The 16,728-nt window shown below is 38.1% G+C and overlaps 1 protein-coding gene and 1 long non-coding RNA gene across 4 annotated transcripts; both read left to right on the top strand.

Annotated features, from left to right (window-relative positions):
* Nucleotides 1-740: 740 nt before the first annotated feature.
* LOC111343544 (uncharacterized) lies at nucleotides 741-12,148 on the top strand. Of its 3 annotated transcripts, none has more exons than XR_015994249.1 (6): nucleotides 741-965; nucleotides 2,395-2,447; nucleotides 3,440-3,607; nucleotides 4,169-4,698; nucleotides 5,393-5,495; nucleotides 12,018-12,148. It is a non-coding gene; the product is annotated as an uncharacterized LOC111343544 (long non-coding RNA). The 3 variants fall into 3 exon arrangements; XR_015994250.1 differs by lacking the exon at nucleotides 12,018-12,148 and adding an exon at nucleotides 10,737-11,827; XR_015994248.1 differs by lacking the exon at nucleotides 12,018-12,148 and having other exon boundaries at nucleotides 5,393-8,883.
* Nucleotides 11,265-15,703, top strand: LOC148718450 (uncharacterized). The gene is made up of 5 exons (XM_088741547.1): nucleotides 11,265-11,319; nucleotides 12,018-12,251; nucleotides 12,814-12,928; nucleotides 13,840-13,988; nucleotides 14,854-15,703. The coding sequence occupies exons 1-5, from the start codon at nucleotides 11,265-11,267 to the stop codon at nucleotides 14,907-14,909; spliced, it is 609 nt and encodes a 202-aa protein (XP_088597673.1). The 3' UTR covers nucleotides 14,910-15,703.
* Nucleotides 15,704-16,728: the final 1,025 nt, after the last annotated feature.

The following is a 16,728-nucleotide window of genomic DNA, read 5'->3' as shown; positions in this document are numbered from 1 at the left end:
GAGTTTTTTTCCATGGCCGACGCGGTGCAGTCGTATTTACCAACACGAAGAAACATTTTCTAACTTATTCACACGTATACGAACGCATCCTTCACAGATGTTTGAAGCTGGTTGGATTTTATACGCAAGTAATCGATAAAGTTATTCAAGACGATGTCAATTATCATGAGTTCAATTAAGAATTCTTCAGACTTTTCGGTTCAATTCGTTTCGAGGGCCCATCACTTCGCCGCTGGTAACAAAAAAGAAAAAAGAATAACAGATCTCCTCGTTCGAGCTGATGATATATATATAGATATGTATATCTTATAGACGTTTTGTTGTGTAGTATCGCTGAGTATTTTTAACCAGTTGTGCCGTATTTCGGACGAGACCATAGGGTGAGTCAAAATACAAACAACAAGTAAAAAATAATCAGCGATAGTAGACCATACTACACAACAAAACGTCTAATAAGAGATTTATCATCCAACGCGGCAAATTGTTATTTCGGTGCGGGCGAATTTCGCGGATATTTGTGGAGTACAAATATCGCGTGATAAGTTCTTGTATCAATTCCTCGTTCAATAAACTGATACACGTTTACGCAGTTTATGTAAATTTAGAGAATCATTGATTGTTTTCAGTTTTTTGCTCAATTTTTCCGAGTAAGATTTGCCCAAGTACCCTTTCCTTCCTCTCACCCCCTCCCCGATGGGTCTTTTAATTGGGGATATTCCTCTTATCCAGACTCCTCGCAAAGTGAGCCTTGAAAAAGACCGGGGCGGCAGATTATCAGCTCTCGAGAAGATGCTCTGGAGCTGTACAGAGGTGTAAGGAGGGCAGAAATTGACTAAATGACACTGCATTAGCATTGTACAACCGAAAAGATGTTTCCTTCTCATATATCTGTGAACGATTTGGGTGTATTTGCAGTGGTGATGGTCTTTGGTTGCTTGATTGTCCTTTTGTTCATGTTTGACTTTGTAAGTATGACAAGTTTTCGTCGCTTATGTTGGACAGCGCGCGTGGAATTATTTATTTCCTTAATTCTAACAATTACACGATTTCCCCCTAGAACATTTCTTTTGCGTTGTAAGGGCTGTGCCTGAAAATTAGTGTATACACGTGGGGAGAATTTAATTATTATCTCTTGTATATGAATTCCAAAGCCATCTGTCGATCAATATTCACAGCTACACGTGTTAAGGGGTATGTATCAAAATTTTGGAATGCTCTTACAAATTTGACCTTTGCTCGATTTGCAGTTGCTAAGACTTTACTTCATTATGCATACAGTTCTCGAATAAAGAAAACAATGGAGAAAACAGTGGATTACATTGCCTTTGGGACTACGGCTTTGATTTGTTTTTGGATCGCATAATTGAATAAAATCTCGCTTTCTGATTGGTTAACAAAGCGAAGTATTTTGCGTGGAATTGGGAGTTAAAAACAAGGAAGTGTAGAAATCCTGCCCTGGACTGGGGATATAAAGAAACATTGTCCTTTTTTATCTGAATTATGATAAGAAGTTGGAATTTTCTTATCCTTTCTGATTCTTAAGGGTAAGTGAAGAATTTGGAAAGCAGAAATTATGCACCACTCACCTGAATACCACTTCTTAGGAAAACCAGTTATTTCAAATAACAGGGCACTGATTTTTTTGTCTTATAAGCAGAGGAAACCTGTCTGTCCCATTGAGAGTGGAGTAAGACATAATTATATCTTATTAACCAAGCGCGAGGGCCGTAGTGGGAGAATATCGGCCCAGGGTCTTGACAGTATGGACCGAGCGCAGCTCAGTCCATACAAAAAAAAACAAGGGCCGATATTCTACCAGTACGGTCCCAAGTAAGCTTGACCGGTTAATAAGAGATTAATTTATTACACGACTGAAGTTCAAAGGGACACAAGTGCGGTATCATTGGGGACCATTCGGGACAGTGCCCGGCCGGTCCAATACTGAGAGAATATTGACCGGCAATAGACCATTTTGATTGGTTGATTTTAGTTATTGGCCCTCTGACTTCCCGAGTTGTGTAATAAATATTCATATTCATATCCAGAGGTAGCAAAGTGGGAAGGGGAGGTCCTCATCCCATTTCACACACCATTTTTTTTAAAAGCTCACACAGCACATGTACTTTAAAGAGTATTTCACACATGACATATCTGACAAAAGCGAAAACTTCAAATCTCACCTTACCTTGCCCTTCAGTACAATTTGTGTATCACTTATTCATTTTGGGCTTAATCGTGCATTACATATAGAGCCTCTGCTACCCTCAGCAGTTTTTCAGCCGGAACATTTTACTCAAGGGCTAGATTAGCCTGTGAAGACCTGTCTTACAGTATTTTTGTTGTCTTTGGGAATTAATTCCTCTTTATGAAAATATTTCCCATTTTTCATTACAGAGGGGTTCATCAAAAGGCCTATCGATTCCAGGAGAGGAACCTTCAGACCTAGAGTAAGTAATTTGATTAGTACTCACATTTCTGTGCAAGACTTTTCTCCTTTCAGGGATCAGGATGGGTGAGTAAATGACTGGAACATGCCTGCATGGAGACATGCCTAAGAATGTACAATGACCCATCTAGGGTTTTTTAACCACATTACTCAGGGGTTTCATCAAGGTTTGGAGCAAGGGGGCATCTGGCTTTGGCAGATTCAATACAGGTGAAGACAATACAAACAGGCGGTTGGGACTCAGTCGTGGTGACCACAATAATAAGGTTATGGGAGTAAAGGAAATGATCACCAACTAGAGAAGCTCTTCATTCTTTGACAAATTCTCCTGGTAAATTTAAGAATAAACACTAGCGAGAAAAACACACAACGTTTCGATTACTCCATGTCATCATTCTCAAGTGAGAAGAGAATAAAAATGAATAGTTAATTTATACCGTACTTAAAAAGTGCACCGGGAAACTGGACTGTTTAGTTCATGAAATGCTTTTCATAAAGAAGATGAAGCCCTCTTTGAACAAACAATCGGATTCCATACGCGCGAAACTATTTATTTAATAGTTTACATTTATGAACTTAACACGCGCAATTATTTATTTAAATATTTTAAATATTTTAAACTTTTTACGTTTGCCACCTTCGTACGGTATAAATTAACTATTCATTTTTATTCTCTTCTCACTTGAGAATGATGACATGGAGTCATCGAAACGTTGTGTGTTTTTCTCGCTAGTGTTTATTCTTAAATGTCTAACAAAATCTCCTGGTAAATACCATATGAAATGTATAGAGAACAGTATGGAGAATATGCATACTGATGCAGTAAGGGTGTAAATGGTTATTTCATGAGCAAGACATTTGGATCTTGCAGTGCCTCTCTCAGTGATGTAGATGGATAAGAGAGAACTGTTAGGAAAGCTATAAAAAAATAGAAATCTGAGAGTGATGTTATGAAATTTAATAAATTTTAGAGAATCTTTCATTCATTTATAGATTGCTAAAGAAACAGCTGACAAGTTCGCTAAAGGTGGTCTTCAAGAACATATTCCTTTGTGGAAAAGTATGATTGCCATGGCAATTAAAGCTATATCTGTCGCAGGAATGGGCCATTCATTTATGGAAAAAAAGGAGGTTGACGAGTTAGCTGCAATGTATGATGTGGTAAGATTTTGTTTTTTCTTTTTGTGTAGTATGCTGTTAGACAGCATAGGTAGAAAAAAAAAATGAAACTTTATCAGCAGAACTTTGTGTTTCATAGTGACTCAATGTAATTTTGGCTTACTAGATAAACTTGAAGCAAGGTAGATTGATGGAGTGAAATTAGGAAGAGGTCATAACTTTACTTACTGCACTTGAGGATAGTGAAAATTTACAGTTCCCTGTTAAAATTAAATCTGATCACATCACACTGCATCAAACACTCACTTACCCACCGCTCCTTCTCCATGCACTCCTTTTAGTCTGTATTTGGTATGTGCATGAAAAATTTTCCCCCCGATTAGTAATGTGAGGATGCCTTTTCAAATACCACTTACATGGGTCCCCCCGATTAGTAATGCAAGAATGCCTTTTCAAATACCACTCACATGGTTGTCCACACACCACAGACAATAATGATAATAATAATAACAATAATAATTTAGCAATGGACATTCCACTTGGTGGCTCTTCTTGTCCACTGTTTCCAGATTGAATTGGAATTTGGAATGTTGGTTTTTGCAGAGGGAGGAAAACCTGAGGACCTGGAGAAAAACCCTTGGAGCAAGAACAAGAAACAACAACAAACTCAACCCACATGTGAAACCAGGTCCGGGAATCTAACTCGACAGGCCACAGTAGTGGGAGGCGAGTGCTCTCACCGCTGCGCCATCCCTGCTCCCCACAGATGCATCAGTTTTTTTTTCTTCATAAGGCCAGCACGTCGGCCGAAAGTTGGCTGATACATTGGCAGATGCATTGGTAGAATCGGATTCTTTATCTTTACTGCTGTGTCTGCACTCAGATCCAGCCATTTGCACCACCAAGTTCACAGTCACCTCCCTTACACTCATCTGCTGTCAGCAAACCTAACACTTTCAATTCCAGTTATAGTGAAAAAGGTCCCTTGAGAAACTTGAATTAATACATATTGTAAAGGTTTGAAGTTGTGATAAAGAGTTAATATTCTTCGTAGTGCTGGAATGAGATGGAAGAACGTCTCACATCACCTCCTCCTGGTCCAGATAGTGACAGAGAGAAAAATTTTCAAAAAGGTACAAACACAATATTACTGGTATCTAGTCTAATGTCAGCTGCATACATGTGTATGAAAAATGTTTTGCTTTTAAATTATTACGATTAACCCTATGACCCCTAAGAGAGGAAAGGAAAGCAGGATAAAGTGACTCAGAGTCAATTAAGTCTCACTAAGAGTGACCTGTAATCTCCCCTTACAACATCACCCCTGAATCACACATTTAGATCACAAGGATGAAGGACATGATCAACTTATGCAATTCTTGATTCTTAAACAAATTCTCCTTGTCAGCCCTGCGACAAAGAGAAATGTACAGAGAACATTTGATGTTAAGTTATAAAAGGGTTAATTAATCCATTTGCATGATATCCTAAAGGCAACCTGGGTGATTTTTCCCTTTCTCTCTCCATGTTTTAACTCTTTGATCCATGTCAGCCATATGCCTTCTGAATAATTTGAGCTCATAGAATTTAGTGGGAATCAAATCATATTTTCTAGATGAAATTTTTCTCTCTTGTTACCTTTTTGCTTGAAAATGTGTTGATATGATAAGGAGAAATTCTGATTTGGTTGCCCCTTGAAGTGAAAGGATCTACTGTTTACTAGTATATTTTTGGCATGGTTTTTGTGTAAGCTCAATTATTCCTTTTTATTCTGTGGAAATTCATACTCTTGAGAGTCTATTTTCTCATTATTTTCGGCTCAACCAGAGATGCAGAAACTTGTTAGAGAAAGAGACGTCAGAATTCTAAAAGAGCTGGAAAGCTATTCATAGACTTTATGTTGGATAATGACTTCATGGATGAAAAGGAGGTAATTTTAGACCTAAGGAAATGATTTGATTTACAGCCCCCCTTCAAACAAGTGCACCCTCTCTAATAAATGTCCCCTCGAATTGGATTTTGTTAATAAGGGCCCCTATTCTAATAAGCGCCCCTATTGTGTACCTCCCTCATTCCAATAAGCGCCCTTAATATATAATAAACATCCCTGTTCTGTTTCAATAATGACACTGTCAGAGTACAAAGCCTCACTACTAAAAATTGGTCTTCTTCTCAATCTCTCAACTGCTATGTCGCCGTCAGTGCACTGTTCAAAAGATCCCATTTTAAAATTCTGTGACAATTGCTTGGCTAGATGTTCTAGCAAGAAAGCATCCAGGAATAGCAATTCCGTTTTCCAGTCTTTTTATCCTTTTCAGACAACAGGGGTTTCATTAAGGGTCGGGCACTGGGCAAATTGACTGGTTGTGTAGATGGTTTCTGGTCACCCTTAGGAGTCACTTGCATTTGTGAATGAAAGGATATGAAGAAAATGAGCTTTGCTGGTTGATATGATAGTAGTTTTATCCTAACTTTTTACCCTTACATGGAGCAGAAGGAGACCACTATGTGTTCAGGGTTAATAGTTCAAGGTGGCTTGAAACTAACAAAATCTAAGTGAGTTATGAAATAATAAAGCTCTGAAAATTGCGTTTTCAGATTATTTCTCGGTCTGGATATCTCAATAAAGTTAAATTCAATGTTAATGCTAAAACAATACCAGAAATGAGTTGATTGACATTCAGTTATGTAACGTTATTGAGATATTCAGACCAAGATCACAGTAATTCAGATGTGCAATTTTCAGAGCTTTATCCATAACTCTCGTAGATTTTGTTCGTTTCAAGTCAAAAATTAATAATTTCAAATACTTAGTGTGGTGTGTCTGTGCATGGAGTGTACTTAATGTTAAATTCAAAACTAGCCAAGTGACGTTATGTGACGTTATGTTTCGTCGCACGCCTTAAGGAGAGGAGTATATCTATTAATCAGGACTATTTCAAATTTTTAAGGGTAAAACATTGGTAAGTTTAATGCCATTTTTTCCGGGATATTGAATGAGGAGTTGTTAAACGCTTGAAAAGTAGAATAAGTGATTAACATTTTTTTACTAACACATTACTTTAACGAAAAAGAATTTAGAAAAAAGGCAAACACTGGCGCGGAATGTTGCCACATAGCACCACAGAAAAGGTAGTACATTAATATAAGAATGGTTTAAGGAACGTATCAATCCTATACATAATCTTCCTAAATGACTCTATTTGATTTTAATCTCTACTTCAGTTCAATATTTGACTTTTTTGCACGCGTGTTACAAAGAGTGGCGCAAAAACCCAGTCAGGTCCTTTTCTTGTAGTCTGGGTTTGCTTCTCCCTCTTGATGATTTACAAGGTGAAGTTCGTGGTATGGTTGGCAGTAACTTACTGAAAACCCAGCTTGACACGCGAAAGATGGATAAACCGTGGATTGTATCCTCTGTGAAGACAGCGGAGCTCTAAGTTTCACTCTTTGTGGTGAAGGTGTGGAAGGCGGCGATACAATCTGAATGGAAAATCGCGACCCAAACATTGGAGTGATCATACTACAGCAACAGCAGATGTCATCGTGGGACACAAACGAAAGTCTTAGTTTTGCCGTTTGCCGCAAGCGCGGAACTTGGGTCTTTGGAAGATAACGAACAACGCTAGAAGTCGCCAACCAGTTTAACTCGCCATTAGAAGTTAGAGGACTTACATCAATGTATTTTTGTGATACGTCAAAGCTTTTGACCCCTGTATTTAAAAAGGGAGACAGACAAGACAAATCGAACTATCGTCCAATCACTTCACTTATATGTGTGGACAAGATTTTTGAACATTTACTAAGCAAACAAGTGACCAGACTTTATGACCCTGCTCTGTACCACAGGATGACAGCTTATAGAAAACAACACAGCTGTGAGACAACCCTGCTGATGTTGATTGAAGACTGGAGGTCTGCAGTGGACAGAAAAGAGCTGGTAACAATATTATCTGCTGACATGAGTAAAGCATTTGACTCGTTAAGCCATCCACTCACTCTAAAAAAGCTGGATGCCTACGGTTTTAATAGCAGTTCACTTGAACTGATTAGATCATTTTTTGATAGCAGGCTAAACAGAGTAAAAATAAATGGCCACACGAGTGAATGGAGAATTATGGAACGTGGTTGTCCTCAAGGATCGTCATTTGGCCCTCTCCTCTGGAACATGTTCCAAAATGATATGGCATTTCATATCCCTGACTCAAACCTTACACTCTATGCTGATGACCACCAATTATATGTGACAGGAAAAACCTATGAAGAAGTCGAATCTACTCTAGTGACTCAGGGTCAACAAGCACTGTTATGGTATAGGGACAACTTCCTCTTGGCAAATCCAGATAAGTTTCAGTCTCTTACGATTAACCCAAGAAACATAGATGCAGATAAGAAGGGCAGCGTTCTCACCATCGCCAATGACGTGATAAGGAAAACTGAAGAAATCAAGCTATTAGGAGTAAATATAGACAAGAACCTTAACTTTACACAACACATTAGCGAAATATGCACTAAAGCCAGCCAGAAAGTAGGAGTCCTCATGCGCTTGCGTAACCTAATACCATGCCAAGCTAAGCTCATACTGTATAAAACAGCTATAATGCCACATTTAACATACTGTCATTTAGTCTGGAACTTTTGTAAATCTTCAGATGGGCGCAAAATCGAACGCATCCAAGAGCGAGCCCTGCGTGCGGTCTTCAAAACAACAACAGAGACATATGAGGAACTTCTTAAGCGTGCTAAGTTACCTACGCTTCATAATAGACGCTTACAGGACATAGCAACACTAATGTATAAAGTAAAGAACGATCTAGTACCCAGCTACATATCTGAGATATTTACTCGAAAGGGTACTCGTTATAACCTTAGGAATAGTGACTTTGAAATACCACGATTTAACACTATACGCTATGGTAAACACACACTAAGGTATCAAGGACCATATATTTGGTCCAAATTAGAAAATGGTATGCGTGAACTACCAAGCCTTAGTATCTTTAAAACTAGAATCCGTAGAGTTGACCTGGTCAGCCTAGTGGAAGACAGTGGCAACTGCTGCAATCTTTGCAGCACGTGATTTTTTTTTTTTTTTTTTTTTTTTTTATCTGCATGGTACAAGTATTTTTATGTTATCTGAACACTGTTGATATTTCTAAATATTTTAAAATTTTAATGCATAGTTTATCGGCTGTATTGTTAATTATTATGATACTGTACATAGCTTTTTTTTATTAATTTAGTAAGTAGGTGTCCCCAATTAGCTCTATGAGCTAAATACATTGACACGGTAATAAAGATTTTATTATTATTTATTATTATTTTATTTATGAACTGTTACCACAGAAATGGACCCCAAGTAAGCCCTGGACTCCCAAGATCTGATTGTTAATTCTCCCCTCTAACTGCTACACATTTCCTCGGTTGTAACTTTGTCGGAAACGCCGGGTGAACTCAACGAAGACAGCGAGGAACAAACACTCGATACGTGAAGACAACTTTAATAGAATAAAAACTGAACACGCTTTCATCTAGCCTCATACGCAGACGTTTTTTGGGCTCGTCACGCAATCTTCCTCCCCCACGAACGTCTGCTGAAACGAATGGGTTGTTTAATTAGACCAATCACAGCGCACTTCCCGATCAAGGCAACGAACTTTGAACTTTGATGAATTTTCTCTTGTTGACGGTGTTTCCTGTACATTTGGCCAAGTGCTTCCACCAAGTATACCATAACTTTCGCCTATTGTTCGATCCTTTTCGGCGTTAGAAGAAGTAGAAGTGGTAGGGGATTGTTCAAATTTCAGAGATTTCGCTGCAGATCGTTGCTGCACATGTAAAGTTGTTGTAGGTTCGATCAGCACGTCAATGTTCTCAATGACCCCATCCTTTTCAGCGGAATTTCGACGTAAGCGTTTCGTTCTATTTGTTACTTTCTTAAAGTCTTCCTTTATCTCATCCTGAATGGATCGCGCAGATTTGTTTTAGCTTTTCTAAAACGAAGTAACCGCTGGTAGCACTTATTGCAGACGAACGGGTCGCTGCAAGAAAACACACTCAAATCTGTTTGCACAGCGCATTCAATTAAGTATGCAATATCCACTCTTACCAAACACCCTTTTCTCGCCTGCGGGATTAACGGAAAACTGCATAGAAAACAGTTCTTTTCGACGGTTTTTTTTGGAGTTTCTGAAGCAAGGTTTTGAGATCCGTTTTCCATGAGTAATAAGAAATGCCAGAAAATTAAACCCACTCTTGAGGATTGTTCTATCACAGCTTATGATTGGCTTTCTATTTAACAATAACCAAGCGCCAGTTGGCTCTTCGGTGATCTCCACGTGCTCTCCGTCTGATCTGTTTGAACAAAGGGAAAGGAATGTGCTCGTTCGCTTCAGCAGACGTTTGTGGGGGAGGAAGATTGCGTGACGAGCCTAAAGAACGTCTGCGTAGGAGGCTAGCTTTCATCCGGGCTACACACTTATATCTCAGCTAACAACTCCTCATGTAAAACAAACGAAATATCGTCACACTTGTCAATTGGTCACGAGAATTTGGTGTTCAATCAAGGAAACCTCTTGGACCTGCCTGATAAATTGTAGTATTCTCACCACCAGTTAACTGGATAATGTATGGATATTATAGGGAGAAGTCGCATGTAAATCTCCTCATGGAGTCAAAGGGTTAAGGCAATCGTTTAGTTCTTAATGAAGGATATCTGAGACATTTGAGGGCTAACTTGGCTTGATTATTTGACGATTGACGGTCAAACTATTGCGTTTCTGGAATGAGAATAAACCCTTTCACTCCAGTGACGACCGTGATAACAACAATGATAATGATACTGTCATGACGATGACAATGGTACTAGTGATAGTAATAATAACAATCTGTTGATCAGCGACGTCATTCTAAAATAAATCTAAGAATAGAAATCCTCCTCATTGACACCATAAGAATTGTTCAGTTCACAGACATCGTGGGAACGGAAGGGTTCATGGATTTTAAACAAGGAAAAACTCGTTACGTATACGAACAACCAGAAAAACAAAACAAAACAAATCAAAACAAACAACTGAGAATCTACTAACAAAAGTCACCAGAACTCCAAGTCAGTGGGGTACCCTCGCTGATGTTTTTTTTGTTTTTTTTTGTTTTTTCTTCCACAACGAAGCGTTTCTTGATGGCAGCTCGACCGTGGAGGGGGATTCCCCGGCAGCACACATGGCCCTCGACAACACCATTAGAGCATGGCAGGAACACGCGTCTACCGGCCGCCTGATTGGACCGTACTTCCCAGCTGAGCTTGCCGAAGCTCTAGAAGAACCCACGGCCTTCAACTTCTAGCTGTTCCTCTGCACGGACGAGTATGAATAACAATTACAAGAACAAAGAATTTCTAATTTGGGAGCTTATTTTTCCTTAAAGGCTGGCACCGTTTTCCGATGCAAAAATTTACACGCATTTCGCATTCGGTTGGTCTCCGACTTCCGTGGTGGGGCACTGTTGGGCTCTTGATCATCTCAACAATAGAAACAAGAAAGCTTTCCTTGTTACGATTTGTAAAATGTAAAAAGACTGTGACAAAGGAAGACAACTGCGATTAAGCGGTTTTTCGCATTAATAACATTAATGATAAATAATTCTAATTAAGATAATAGTAATGATGATAATGGTAATAATAAAAATAATGATGATAAAGATGACGACGACGATAACGACGATGATGGTGATGATCGATGCTGGTGACGATGATCGTGATTATGCTGATCATTAGCGTGAGTACAAGGTACAGACGAAGCTCCCCATCACCGAAAGTAACAATTGTAACACAAGCTTGGTGAATTCTTCCACTTAGTCAGGCAGATCACGCATGCAGCGTCACAGAAGAGCCAGAACAAATAAATCGCTAGCTTTTTAAGACCTTGAAGATTGCTACACGTCTCATTCAATATCGAGAGTGACTGTATCGTGAGACAAATGAGTTTATAACATAACTAAAGTAAAGCGCGCGCTCTGATTGGTCAATTTAGCGTCCCTCATTTGCCCATGGGTGTACGCTGCTGACGTGAGCAAATGCAAAGACTATTTTTCCGCGCGCGCTTGTTTTTTTTCTGGTCGCGTAAAAATTAAAGGGAACTCTTCAGCTACAATGTATCAATGTTATGTTATAAAACAAATGGTAAACACCACAGCGTACACTATTGAGTTATGGATGCACTTGGGAGGTTTTCTAAGCACTCAAGAAGCTAGAGTCGCTCGAGGCGATAGCCGAGAGCCACTCTTACGCTTCTTGAGTGCTTAGCAACCTCCCGCGTGCATCCATAACTCAATAGTGTACGCTGTGGTGTTTACCATTTGTTAAATATTTATACAACTAGTTAATGTTGACTCATTTAGTGGTCAACAACTAGCTTTGTTACTTATTATACCGTTACATTGTATTTTATTCAAGATCCTCTCAACGCGTCGGTGCCAGCTGTTGTGCAAACCCTTCCAGGTTACAAAGTGACGTTTTCAGTGCGAGGAGACCTTCGTTTGAACACAGTAATACTGAAAGAGTCCACAGTATTGGTAAACACAACAAAAAAGTCTGTGAATATCCAGTTCTATGAAGAAGGAAACTATACTTGGCTATTCACCAGCAAGCATGGATTTAACTTGCGAACGTTCACTGTGATTTTTCTTGGTCAGTATCGATCTATTAATTTCATATCTTGCGTTTTCGCAACAACTGTTCCATTTTTTTTCTGATTTCTACAATTTATTTCCGCCACGCGCAATGCGTTTGGGAAAGGAAAATGCTGAGCTGCGTGAGATGTCACCACTGGCTGTATCATACATCTTCATCTTAAAGTAGATGTATATCACGATTGACGCTGGTGGGTGATTTAGTGCCAACACCAGTTTTTAAGACTTTTACAAAAGGAACAGACACCTGTTTTAATAGCTATTTACACCATATTCTGATACGCTTGGCGAAGATCAAACCCAGTTTCTGCACGAATTCCTCCCCCTTTAGCTTCCCGAAAAGCCAACTAAATATGACCTAAGCAAATATATGTTGAATACTTTGGTAGTTATCCCTAATCTCCTTTTCCCCATTCCTTGAATTAAAGCCAGTAATCGAGTTCGGATTTCTTTGCGTGGGTGCCATCTAGGTGAATGGAGTTCTCACACACCTCTGCTCTCATCTAACCTTTTTCTGAATAAAAGATTTTTTTCAATTTATTTATTTATTTTGTCCTCAGATTGCGGACCATCTTGTTATTCAGAGTGGAGCGCCTCTCACGGGAATAATCTCTTTTGCTCAAATATTACGATTACGCATCTCAGCAAATGCATTCCTTCAACGACTGAAAAACTGTATGATTGTCTTACTAAACATTTCAAACCTGACAGTCTCTTTATGTCTTTCATGATATTACTGTTTTTTTCTCTTTACTCCTAGCGAGGAGTGCCAACTACCAAGATATTTTTTCTATACCACTTGTTCTGACTTGTTCCGTTAATCGTGACTTTTTTTCAATATCTTAATGGCAAACTTTGCGACAAGCGATTGACAAGTGCAACATTGATTATCCTACGCTATTTTCAAAAGGACACTTAAGAAACGTTGAAAAATAAGGTTGTCCATCCTGCAATAGGTATGAATTAACCGGATACCAGACTTCGAGGCGTAGAAATGTCTCTACATTGTTTATAACAAGATAGGCTGCTCAGTGGTCTTATGTTTTATTCAAAAAATAAAACAAAACAACAACAACAAAAAAGACGCTGATTGTGCATTCCGTTATTTAATTGTAGTATATCATTCTATGAAGTCTTATAATTTTTAGAATGCATCCTATTCGTCTGCATAGAAAAGATATAAAAAACATTGTCTTGACAGTTTATGGCCAGAAAGAAAGCTGAATATCATTTTTGTTTAGAACCAGAATAAGTGAATCGTAGGTTGCTAATTAGTCATTACTACCGGAGAAAACACGGCAAATGTATAGTTACCACGAAATTTTAAAATCAACATGATAAAATTGGTGATTTCAAGTGGGTTACTTCTATTGAATATTAATTCACAAGAAATTCCTCTTGTGCATGGAAAATTCTTCTCTACCATTGTTACTTTAAGATGCATTTAGGTAGGTTACTCTTCAGCCAGGAAATGTTTATTTCCTAACCTTCTATTCGAACTAACCATTGATCAAGTTACGTTTGCAAGGATTGTATTAAAACCCTCTGCGCATGTGCTTCTTAAAAATAATTTAATATTTCCACAGAAACTTGTCTACCAATGGCATCAAGTCTCTACCAGGTGGATTGTTTGCTAACCTAACCAGCCTTTCTAAACTGTGCGTACCAGGAAATCTGCAAAGCTTGCTGTACGAAATCTTTCCTTTATGCTTTTGTCCAAATCAATATTCTGTCGGTAGGTGAAGTCATTGTGTCTAGATTTAAATGCCATTACCTCCTTGTCAAATATCATGCTGAACTGCTATCGTATTTCCAATCAACTGCTCTGTAATAGAGTAACTGTGTTTATTCGATGAACAATTTGTCTGTGTAAACTGTACGTAGTTTAAACATGCTGAGATCTTCCCTTTCTTTAGATTTCATCTTGGAACTAGATGTAATAATAACCAACGCCACCAACTGTCCATCAAATTTTGTGCTGTAATTTTCTTCCCTTTCAGATCTCCCTGAGGAAAAGAAACGAAAAAAAAAGCACAAAAAAAAAGAAAGACAAGAAACTAAACAAATAAGAAAATAAATCAAACAGAAGGAAACAAACAAAAAATCGGCTTGGTCCATAAATTATTTGTAATGTTTTCACGGGGACTTATCTTCAAACGCTTTTACCTCTCCTCTCTATGAAACGTACTGAGTTTATGCGCCAAATGTTGTCTTTATCCTTAGGTCTGTATTTTTTTTTGTTGGAGCTGGATGTATTTATTCTCAGTATCAACGCTTTCTCTCCCCCTACCCCTCCCCCACTATTAAATTTAAAGCTTTTGTGTGTTTGTATAATTATTTATCCACATAATCTTGTCTTCCAATGATATCACCTCTCTACCAGAAGGATTGTTTGGCAAGCTTACCAGCCTTTATAGACTGTGCGTAAAACATATTCTTTTACTTGATTAAATCTACACTTGCAATTGGTACTCTTGCTTGAAGTTCACCGTGGAACTTGTTGTAGGAAAGGTGTCAATATTTTGGTTTTCGTCTTTCCACTCAACTATCCTGTAGTAAAACGTCGTTCGCTCTTTAAAGAATTGTTATTTTTTTCACAGGGACTTGTCTTCAAACGCTATCATCTCTTTACCAAAAGGATTGTTTGCCAACCTAATCAACCTGATCAGGCTGTGCGTACCATGAAACAAACAAAGTCTACGAACGAATTTTTTCCTTTTACCTTGATTTAAATTTCATATTGGAACTAGAAATAACGGGTGTGTATTTCAAATTATCGCGACATTTTTTTCATTTTCGACACACGGCAATCTTGCTGGACAAATGTTTTCTGATCATTCATTTCATGAAAATCGATACTTTGGAACAAATTCCAAGATTATGTTATCTATGTGAATGCCACTTTGTCATAAAGCTGCGGACTTCGTGTGAGACTTTTCTCTTAGATTTACAAATTGATGTTTTCACAAGGATTTGGATTCAAACGATATAGCCTCTTTACCAGAAGGGCTGTTTGCTGACTTAGCAAACTTGCGGAGCCTGTAAGCGAAATACAATAAATGTAGACTATCCGTGAAGATATACGTGTTCTTTTCACGCCACTAGACAAGTCAATTATAATAAGTCTCTGGTATGTCATAGTCAGAACAGGCTTCTTATTCCTCTTCATTTTAAAAGAGAAGAAAAGGTCACTTTAGTTCGACATTTTGTATAAAAAATTACACTTGAATGCCTGTCAGTTTTAAAGTCTTCATACTTTCCAATAACATCTTTTAAGTTTTAAAATGAAAAAAGGAGAAATTAATTCTACAAGACGGAGCGTTTACAACATTTAAGCGTTTTCTCCTCTTTCACTCTAGCTTTAAGCATTGCAAGTCTAACCATTATCATACTTTATAGGGTATACGGTTTTCCTCTGTGATGAAATCTAGCAAAATCATTCAAACCTGGATTTATAATGATTTCAAGACTTATTCCAATTTCCAATTTATCTTAAGGGACTTGTCCTCGAATGCCATAACCTCCTTGTCGGAAGAATTGTTTGCCAATGTAACCCAACTTCTGCACTGTGCGTAAAATGGAATAGAACTTAGCTCACCCTACAAAATACAAGTTTTTAACTAAGTAAATTGTTTGTAGAAGCTCTAGCCTTCTCTGTTAGATGCTTTTCTTTCGTTTTTTTATTTTTCCATCAGCGGTATAAGTATAATCTCACACACGACTGTAGATAAAAAAAAAAAACTATGTGTGCCATAATTAAATCATGCAGTTTCGAGTTCTTTCCCGTCTAATTCACCTTACGCAGGGTCATTTCCAGGTGATATCGTTATCTTCTGAACAGAAATTTTTCGATGGATCACTGCCTCTTCACTTTTTTGTTTGTTTTCGTTGAATTTTTTCTCGAAAAGTTCTGAGTTTCATCACAACTGAGACTACCATGGGACCACTCCAGCCTTTTAAAACGAGCTTTACTTTCTGCTTCACATACTTGTAACTCCTACACGAGCTCGCTGACCCAATTTTTAGCAATGAATTATAACCTGTGCATAGCTTTCAGAGTAGGCCCTCATAGATTGTGTTAGTAAAAATTAGCTTAATAGGCTACTAGCATTGCTCGATTTTCTTTCACAAGTATGTTCCTTTTTGAAAATTACCCTACATTTTCGTAACGTATGGTTTTTAAAACTGAAAAAATATATAAAGTATGAAATCTTCTTTGATATGAGTTACAATTCCTCTGTTAAAACGCAATTAATTACGGCACTTAATTCCACTGACTAGAAAGGGTAACTTACGGGTTTCTCCTCAAATGCAATAACCTCTTTACCGAAAGGATTGTTTACTATACCAACTCAACTGATTTACCTGTACGTGGAATTGAATTTACCTTAGCTTACCATTGAGTCACGATATAGCATTGTCCAGCTTTACATATAAGAGTGAGCCATAGGGTACACATTTAGCTGCCCAAACGT

Source organism: Stylophora pistillata, chromosome 12, assembly GCF_964205215.1.
Source record: "Stylophora pistillata chromosome 12, jaStyPist1.2, whole genome shotgun sequence".
NCBI classification, from domain to species: Eukaryota; Metazoa; Cnidaria; class Anthozoa; order Scleractinia; family Pocilloporidae; genus Stylophora; species Stylophora pistillata.
The sequence above is the reverse complement of the archived record's forward strand: the minus strand, read 5'-3'. Positions and strand labels throughout refer to the sequence as shown.